Consider the following 10826-nt stretch of genomic DNA (forward strand, 5'->3'; position numbering starts at 1 on the left):
ATATATAATAATAATATTTACTATGTGTAAAAATATAAGAAATAAAATTAAAAAATATAAATATAAATAGAAAAATAATAATTAAAGACTTATTTTTATTTTCCCTTTTTGGTTAAACTAAAAATAAAGTAGAAATAAATAGTAGTAAAAAGAAAAAGAAGTAGGAATAAAAAAATTCTACAACTATAAAGCCAATCCCTAATTTAAAAGAGTAGAAATTCATCAAATAAATGCTATCTCTCTCAAATCTTCTTCAATCAACTATAATTTTCAGGGCACGGTTCTACTTTAGCATACACAAGAGTTGAATCTTCAACTATATGGCTATTGCGGAAAATTCGAAAGAATTATCGTCACGTGCGAGTACTGTAACGACAATGCCGAGACAATAATCGTCGAACGACGACTTCGCATGCATTTGTAGAGCGATGTAAATTTAAAAAAGTAAGTAACCCCATACAAGTTTTACGCTCAGTGCGCAAATAGAGAGAGATCATTAAACATGTTTCGTGCACAATCAGTTCTGAAGCCAAGCGTATAGAGGGAAGACATAGCATAACAAAATCAAAATTTAAAAAATACGTAAAAGTAATTATATATTGTCGGAATGGGGTTCTTACCCTGGAGGACGAGGGGGCACTTCCGGCGCTCCCCCAGATCTTGGCGGGGCCATCGCTAACCACAGCCTCACCTAGTTAGGACATCGTAACAGTAGGCGTTACCACAATCTTTGTAGAACTAAAGTATTATGCCTCTTCTTACAAGAAGCAGGAGATTACGCATAACGATCGCGCGTGCTTCAGCCTGTACATCGATATAGATTCGTACGAATCTCGATCGACCGAGGACTCGCTTTTGTCTCTCTCGTAAATGATTTCAGAAATTATACAAATAGCTTAACGTTCACTCCAATCAAACACGACGAGAAATCCACATTCAATACTTTTTCTTTCTTTTTTTTTTTTAAATGTATTATAATATTATAATGTAAAATGTAAAATTATACTCATAACATTTTCTGCATTCGAAACTACCTTGGAAGAGCTTGGATTTTCGTTATGTATATTTGAAATTTTTTTATGTAGATTTCACAGAGAAACACACGGGGCCTCAGGAGATGCATTGTAAATCAGTGTAATTAGTTGTAACAGTAATCGCGTGCGATGACGAATCTAGAAAAATGTGCGTGATCTACGAGGGGAAACTATAATGCTTGTAATACTTTTTCACAGTACTCGCTCATGAAACGTCGTATGAAAAATTAATATGTGGGGACCGTAGTTAATATTGGAATTGTATGAATAAAGTCTGAGAAAATTTGAAGGAGGAAAAGCAATGCCTCTCTATATAGAAATGCAGACAAAAATCAAACTTATTAAATTCAAATCATCTTCGTACGATCGATTTTGATTCGTGTATGCTAAAAGCATATCACAAAATCTTGCATTTTGAAATTAAATAATTTCATGTATACCTCACACTTACTTTATCTTCAATAAATACGTAACTTACAGATAGTAATAAAATTATGTCTATAGGTGCGTTCCAAGTTACACATGAAACGCATGATGCATCATTTGTCCTTGTTGTTCATCAAATAATAAAGAAAGATAAAACAATACATCATGTGTTTCATGCGTAACTCAGAACGCACCCTATATATAATATACTCGTATATTAACTTATATACCCGATCTATCAAAAGCGTGGTGCTAAAAATATACGTTGCGTAAAACTCTTTGTTTGATTCAATTACTCTGCATTCCAGTTCTGAGCAATGCACAATTATCATTGCGTTAAAATAAAAAAAGTAGAGAAAGAAATTAATATTATAAGAAAACGTAGTTTTACTGATAAGAGACCTGTTATAATAAAGAGAAAAAGAATCGAATCGTTCCTAACAGTTTCGAACAGTTGTGACAGACCCCTTGTGACATCCCCAGTTTTGCCGTGTGAGCATACTTGTAGCTGATCATTTACCGAGTAACCGTCTCTATGTGATTTCGAAATTCGAAGTTCGGAAAGCAACAAACGAAGATTCTACAACCCAGTGCACATACCTGCAGAAGGCATCTCGAATGTCAGACCAAGTGCTTCAAGATCGTCCTGAGAAACTTGACCAGAAAGATTATTCTGTAGATTGTTGGGCACTCTCTGTTGCTGCTGCTGCTGCTGTTGCTGTTGCGTTCGCGCGCCAACAATCGCCCTTAATTCTTGCCGCACAAATTCCGAAGTGCTGGCGTTACCTATAACAAGAATAATTTTTATGAAAAAAAAAAATACGTTCCCGTAACGTGTGCCGTATTTCCTTTATACGTCACAGTTTTCATTTTCCAATTGGTGCGTTATTCGTGTACATGTGGGTGCATGTATAGTTTCAATTTATTATGTCCGCATTTATAATGCAGAATACTGCATTTATGCCACAAAGGTTCTGCAACAATATTTTGACAAATAAAAGTTAAAATACATCTTGGCATAAATCCAATTTAATTAAAAATAGCAATAATTCTGTTTTTCACAATAAGATATAAAAAATGCTTCATACGTGTACTTTCTCTCTACGTTAATCACCAATAAATATTTTGGTAATTAATTCCAGTATTTCACAAGGTTTTAAAAATGTAAAAAGTGAAAACAATGATAATTTAAAAGTATGTGCATCTTTCTTGTCAAAGGATTCAAACAATAAAGAATAGTTACACAGCTTGTAAATTATGTCACATACATGGTAAAAAATAATCACTGATAAGAAATAATTCTCAAATATTAAAAAATTTTACAGCCAATAAATAGAAAAAAATTAGCATCGTTCTAGTTTTCTTCTATTTATTTTTCTTTTAGACTTAATGCATAGTTTCCGTTTTTTTCGTAAAAAATGTCATTTTTAAACCTTCCGAATTTTAAATAGAAAAATAAAAAGTGTAAATATTATGACATTTTTCATTAATTTCTAGATACTTCATATAAGAGAGATTCTATTAGCAATTTTTATTACAAAATAGTGAAGATAGTATACTATCTAAAGATGGAGATAGTGACTTTTTCACATTCTTTTTAGTAAAGAGATGTGAAAGTTATCATCCTTCCTCAGGTAATACACATCATATGGATTCCTTTTGTTCTCAGGTTTAAAATGGCATTGAAAAGAAACTTTCTGAGAAAAAACACGTAAAAGACATTAGGCAGTTTTAAAAGAAGAGTCTAGAAATCGTTTGTGTATAAAGCTTTAGGTTCGAAATTTTGGATAAAGAAAGAATTGACCAATCGCATTGATTATGTGAAAAAATGTGATTTGTGAATTCTTTTTCCGTCCAAAATCGTCGGATCGATTTCTAGTATCATGAACACAAGGCTTTAAAGAAGTAAAACAAATGTCCCAACCGTAAGTCATAAAATAAACAGTCTAAAGAAGATGCCAAAAGTTCCGTATTCCAATCTTACTTAAAACTTTCAAATTTTTTAGATATCCTCATATGATAAATTAAAGATTAAAAAGTTTTATATTCTTTCATATAATTAAAGAACTTAAAAAATGTTATTGATCTGTCAAGAGAAAGTACACGACAAGTGTCCGAGCTATTTTATCCATTTGCTTATTACGAAATTTCAATTTTTTATAAAATAAGTGATGCATACGATGACAAAATGATGGGATTGATAGAAAAAAAATGCGCAAAATATATAAAAATATTAATCACGAAAGCTCGATGCACTGTACACAAAGAGGCTTCATTGTTAGTAAATGTTTCCACAGCACGTAAAGATAAGCGGTGTCTGAATTTATCTTTTTACATTGTGATGTTATATTACATAGATGAACACAAGATGTGTGATCCCCCCCTTCCCGAGAGATGAGAGAATGATTAAGACATAATAAATCCAATGTCACATTTGCCACTTTCAGCACTTTACCACGCTTACGCGAAGCAGAATATTGTTTTTCATATGAAATATTCCATTTTCTGGAAATACCTTATTAGTAACATTCTTAAAATTTTAATGCAAGCTTATGCTATGATATTTTTAATCATGATAACTATTTTGTATACCATGAAAATGTGTACAGTCGAACTATTTTAATCCTGATCTTCCTCCATCTTCGCTATCGAAACTAACATACTTCTCTTATGATGTTCTCCCATTATTTCGCATTTACCACTCATACATAAAATGAAAATGGCAAATGAGATTAGGAGACACGCATAGAACATGGCTGCAGTGTCAGTCAGCCGAAACTCTAATTGTACAGTAGCAGTAACCTTACCTTTAAAGGGTAATCCTTAACTAAACAATAGCATCGCTCGCTGTTTTACCGATATGATATATCAACACATTACACACATTATCTTTACATTATACATCAATATCGCACGCACATATATACATACATTTTGATAGAACGATATCATATAGAATTAAATGTCTAAGTCAAATTCCAAGAACTCGATGTTGTTTCTTCACTAGTTTGTAAGCTTTAATTTCGTAAGTACAGCTTGCAGAATTTTTATATTAAATAAATGTTGTTTTGACTTAACAGCTCTAGACATTATTTGAGATCAAAAAATTGTAAAAAAAAGTCTTAAGTTTAAAATTTTTTGTTTCAACATAAATTCACGTTACAGGCACGTATTAGTGCTACATTTTAATTTTGAAGAATTGCCAAATAATAATAAAATTAATATATAATAATGCAATACCGTTCTATGAAAATTATTGCGTTTAATCGGTAAAACAGACGATTTTAGGATCTCCGTAAATTAGCTTCGGTTATTAGAGCAACTTAATGATTCACTATGCTGAACAAATCCATTTTCATTCTACGCATATTGGAATATGAAAACAGAAAGGAAAATTGAGAGCAGAGAATTTGCTTAATCCCAGTGAGTTGAAATTAACGAATTCGGTTAGACGTACTAGTGTGCACTGGTGCATATAAAAGTCGTTGCATACTGATCTAATCTAAATGTAAAAGTGTAATGCAATCATCTCGAAAGATTAAATAGTTCACTAATAATTTACCAAATAGCACAATGAAATGTACTAGGGATTTCGCGGTTTAATATACTCGCGGTATAATGAACGCACATTTTTATATCGATTTGTGTACGACGGCCTTAATTTGCACTAATGCGCATTGCCAACCAAATTCGCTGTAAGGGAATTCGATTATACATTTCTTAATTTCTATCGCGATATATAATTATAATATGGTATAATATAATACAATTCTGTTGACATCTTTGATATTATCAACACAAAGATGTCTGCAGTTATGCACAAATAAAGTTAAACTAAATGCTATGATACATAAAAAAATGTAAGACAGTAAGACGTACGTAAGTAGTAAGCGAATCGGTCAATCAAAGTAGAGACATAAAGTAACAATATAAGCAGTACCAAATCCAAAAGGTTAATTCGCTTACTGGCTCACGTCTTATTGTTTATATTTTTTTGTGTACCATAGTTTTAAATAGTAACGATATTCATAACGTTGAGTTACTTTCCCAATAATCATAATAAGCTAACTCAACGTTTTAACGCCGTTAAAACAATGATTTTATCTAATCAAGGAATTAAAAAGGAATAACATAATGAATAATAACATAATGAATAATAAAACAAAAGTAAAAAAAATTTGTTTCTCAAAAAATGTTTTTTGAATTACAAAGTAAACAATAAATTCTTCTATGAGTAATAACGCTCATAAAACGCTCAAAATGTCATATATTTAAAATTTTGGCACAAAATCACAAGATAGACGAAATGGTACCGTTATCGTTACATGATTTACAATTAGATGAATAATATACAATTAGATGATATAATATCGTAATGTCGCCCTAATTATAATATATTCGTATATGGTGCAGGTAATGATACCAAATTACGTATATGAACTACAATATAAATGCTTGGATTTTACATAGTGTGCAGTAATATATATGATACAAGTATAACTAAATCTATTTTAGGACATACAAATTTTGTTTTAATTAAATAAGCTACTTTCTACGTTAGAATTGTCTAACTTGAAATCACGCGAGTATAAGCAAACAAGAGACAAGGTAAAGCAAGAGAAAAAATGCAGATAAAGTGATCTCATAAACACAGGAAGTTAGACAATTAAAATCTTCTATATTATTATGGAATCACAATTTGTCAGGGATGGGAAGTACCGCAAATGTAGGTGACTTGGGACAGTATAGATAAATTTAATCATGGAATCCATCCATGAGTCATTAAAGAAAGTTTAAATTTTAAACTTTCTTTAGAAATACTACCATTAAATTTAACAAAAATACATGCTCTCCCAAGTTACTTACACTATCCCAATCACATTTACGTTAACTCGTTATTTATAACACAGTTAGAGTTTTACTTTTTCAGTAATTGTAACTTAATTTCGTTATTTTTGTTCCATTTGTAACTATAACTTAAATTACATCTTTTGAGTAACTAGTGACTAATTTAATAATTACTTTTATAGTTATTTTATATATTTCAAACTTATTTGTCAATTTAGTGTGCGGTAGTATCCACTTGGCGCTACAAATGCTTTGAAACATTTGATTGATTACAACCAGAAAAAGAAATCTAATTAAAGCGCTTAATAAACTTTTGTACTATTTAGTTTATATTTTTGGATCTAATAAAATACGCCAATCAAATATAAGACCGCTCAGTGAACGATTGTAGTATTAAATGCACCTAATTAATCATTGAGTTTTTCTTCAGTTTTTTCCAAAGTCTTTTTCTTTAATTGTTCTAACTGCGTTACTCAAATGACCCTATGTATCATTCTTGTTTAAGAAAAAAACAAAAGTAAAACGATATCTAGAGGCTGTCGGAGAGAAAAAACTAACTATAATTAATTACTTTTATAAAGTAACTTTCTCATCCCTGCATTTGTCAACTTGAACTGTTCATTTTGATTTCCATCAGTCACATGTTTTTTCGACTTTTTATAACATAATTTCAAAATTAGAAGTTTGTTTTAATTTTTTGTACTTTAAGACATGTAACCTGAAAAGCAAAATGAAACTCCATAAAGATCCAAAAAATTCCTATAATAATTACAAAAACGTTAACTTACAAGGGAACCAAGTGAATCTTTCCAGTTTAAATGAGCTTTTAGTATGTTATTCTATGAACAAAAATAGGAGACATGTATTTTTTATACGTGCTGAGTCGCACATTAAGGGAGTTATATCCTTCCTTGAAAAAAATCGATTTTTTTTCTTTCAGATTGAATAATCAGATCGTCAAATCTGTAAGAGATAGAAAAAAATTTGCAAAAATTTCCAAAAATATTCTTATTTTTGTCCATAGACCAATATACTAAAAGCACTTGGTTGTGTTCCCTTGTTAGTTCTTCTAATACTATGAGGATCTACAATTAAAAAAATAAGAACTGAACTTAATGTAACAGTACAACAGTAATTAACAAATTAATGATATTAATCAATTTAATACAACAAAGAATGTTCTATGATCATAATGTAATTACAGCCTTTTAAAGTATTTTGTTATTTTCACATATCACAGTGTACATTGACTTAGATCATTTATCTGCGAAATAGCAACATAAATAATAAATTATTATCAGCTTATTTACATTTCAGCATTATAATAATAGTTACACTTAATGGAATTACGTTTAAAAAAAGCGTCATGCAACATTCAACACATAAAAATAATTCCCGCAAATAAGTAATAAAATATATTTTTAACAATAATATCTAACAAATGTACACTATGAAAGACTTTGGATTTAGAAAAACTATTTAATATTATTTAAAAAAAATATTAAATAATATTAAATTACGTAACTTACATATCTATTATACCTACAATATTATACACATATCTATTATACATTCTATCTACATGATATTCTACAATTATAGAAAAATAAAAATTATATATATAATTACATTTGTAAAATTAAATTTAAATTTAGATTTTTTCAACTTTAGAAATCTGATATAAAAAGCAGAATCAATTAACTACTAACATTAATCTTTGACGATAGAATTTCAAGTATTCCTTTTTCTTATCTCAAACAATATACAAAGTAGACTATATACGAGTATATAGAACAATATACAAAGTAACTAGCTCTTTCACTATATTATAAAGCATATTAAAAAGTATTTTTGAAGCATATCGAATAATGAAAAGATGGAGTAATATCCGATATACTTACATAATCGTAAATATCTCGATGAATGAACTATTAAAAAAAATGAAAAAGGAAAAGATAGAGAAGAAGAGATTTACATGTTTCCACACAGCCAATACATGCTTTACATCCACTAAAATGTACTATGCTGCTGCTGCTGGTAAGGATTATGGTAGATTATAATGATTCTCGTTATAATAACTTTTAAAGATGCGAACAAATGATCGAGATTTATGTTTTAATGAATTTGGTGAAGGTGACGCTCGTGGTTGTATAAATTGCACTTTGCGATTGAAGAAAAAAAATAAGAAATAGTCACATGACATTAAATATTCTAATGTCTGCTCACCGATTTGGTGATTGACGTTATTAGCGGAAGGCAGTGACCTGGCATCTTGCGCTTCCCCGCCAGACGGATAGAGCGGTACTGACGACCGATCGTAACAGAACTGATTGTTCTGCATATCTGCCGTGTTGATAGTGTTGGCGTTGGTGTGTTGGTATAACATAGAGGTATGTTGTTGACTCGTAAAGTGTTGTGTATTGGTGGCGTTGTGTTGATTATGGGTAGGTGTTGCCGAGCAAGCAGAGTGTGAATGACTAGGTGAAAGAAGAGGTTCCTTACTCACTCCTCCGTAGTGTCTCGGCGACGCGATTCCACCTGCAACATCCAATCGTGTATAGTTGTGCTGTCCTTGGTTAGCCTTGTCGGACATTTAAACGCTTCTATTTCGCTTTCATGTACCATGCCAGCATTCATCATCATATAGCCACGTATATAATATCAAAATCGAAATCTATATATTAAATAAACTAACACATTAAGTCCCAGGAGACCTCTTTGCACTTTTCCGTTTTATGTAAATCTGTACAACTTGGGTTTAAAATTTTTAGGCCATAATTAGTACTTGGAAGTAAAAAGAGTTATTCTTTCCAAAAATCTAGTCGGCATGAAGTAAGATTTATGTATTTTTCCAAATTATCCCATTATCGACTATATTTTCAAAAAAGCTCTTTTTTTATCCCTAATTATGATTTAAAAATTTTCCGAGATTACGAGGATTTACAATGGAAAAGTGCGCATAAATCACCTGATATCTAACGGATTAAAAAAACCGGCTGAATAATGCACCCGGAAAGCGCATTTCGATATCGCTAACCGAAAGCAGATACAGATGTACGCAAAATAAAGAAAACTTGTATATCTGAAATTGTTAGTAAGTAGATCTCTCGACAACGTTATTTTTATATTCGCAAAAAATTACCAGAAAATATTATACAATATTATACACAGTCGAAAGTTTTACAATACATAGATATTGTCTAATGTTGGATGATGAAGAAATTAAAATCATTACATATATATTTTTTTAAGTTAACTGCCACATATAATAAAATATGTATAATCTCATTCAATTTGTTAAAATATTTTAAATCTCCTAATTATGCTAAACTCATGTTAAAAAAAGAAATCTGTTAAATCTAAACTCCGCAAGTGAAGAAACAGAATTAATAAGATTTTTCGCTTGAAAGATAGATCAGAAAATTATAGAGCTAAGAAAGCGTTTCAACTGTCTAGTATAACACATTGCCCCAATTATAAATTAGAAGATTAAATCACAAACTATCAAAATCTACAACATTACTCGGAGTTACGCTTTCTTTATATAGAGAATTCGTATGACACAATATTATGGAAATCTATTCACAGAATAACATCGAGAGATACAGGCATAAAAAATACTAATAAAGTCTATGCACATACCCGACTAATCTACGCACGGCTTTTACAGTTTAGTAGAGATTAAATAAGAGTTTTTTTTAACATACTATATATACTTACCGACTTCGGGACAAAATTTTTCATATATTTCAATCACAACTTTCATCGCGCGTGTAATTATATATTATTAAATCGCATATTGTCTTTTATTATAAAAACCAGCTGAACGAGCCTCTATGTAAAAACTAGCACTTACTCAAGAATTTCTTTGCTATTATCCGCGAACAAAACGAAACAGTTAACATGTTTAAACGCAATATAAAATAGATACAACCGCCTATTTAAAAAACGTAGTAAACCTAACCTTCCTCTTATTAATAAGTGACAAAAAATATAATCGCGATTTATGACTTAAACATTAAATAACATTACATTAATCAGAATACTCTGTAGAGAAGTCGATTTACCGATATTATAAAAATTATACTTGAAATCAAGTCAAACAAAGTCAAATAAAGAATATAATAAAAAATAGCTACAAAAATCTTTTTAATTGCCATGCAATTCTTTTTTAAAAACTATCAAGTTTTCAATGTATTTAAATCAACTAAAATTCAGTTAAATACGCGTTGTTACAGTAAAACGACTTTCCGAAGATGCTTATATTTCTAATCTTACAACTAAATATATAATACAATATATGCAAAAGAAGGGCAAAGAGCCAGTAATATAGTAACAAGCTTTAATTAAAATTCAATCATAAACTACAAAACGACAAAACAAACGTTTCGACTTCGCTCGAGTCATTTTCAATGTTGCGATAATATTAAAATATCGCTATAAAAATATCTATGGTATTACATTCTTCTCTTATCCCATTTAAAATTGTGATTCTCCTCCATACGGTGGTTAGAGATC

General features: G+C 30.2%; 1 protein-coding gene across 6 annotated transcripts in view; it reads right to left on the reverse strand.

The window, feature by feature from the left end:
- Positions 1 to 10826, reverse strand: part of LOC108754122 (nuclear receptor coactivator 3-like) — a 163199-nt gene that overhangs the window by 6037 nt on the left and 146336 nt on the right. For 4 of the 6 annotated variants that reach the window (XM_018496206.1, XM_018496200.1, XM_018496201.1 and 1 more), the window contains 3 exons: positions 8535 to 8846; positions 2061 to 2246; positions 621 to 691 (listed from right to left, as the gene is read on the reverse strand). In XM_018496206.1, the coding sequence (XP_018351708.1) occupies positions 621 to 691; positions 2061 to 2246; positions 8535 to 8846 (569 nt within the window). The remainder of the gene's footprint in view (positions 1 to 620; positions 692 to 2060; positions 2247 to 8534; positions 8847 to 10826) is intronic. The other 2 variants (XM_018496204.1, XM_018496203.1) reach the window with 2 other exon arrangements.

Source organism: Trachymyrmex septentrionalis, unplaced genomic scaffold (assembly GCF_001594115.1).
Source record: "Trachymyrmex septentrionalis isolate Tsep2-gDNA-1 unplaced genomic scaffold, Tsep1.0 scaffold76, whole genome shotgun sequence".
NCBI classification, from domain to species: Eukaryota; Metazoa; Arthropoda; class Insecta; order Hymenoptera; family Formicidae; genus Trachymyrmex; species Trachymyrmex septentrionalis.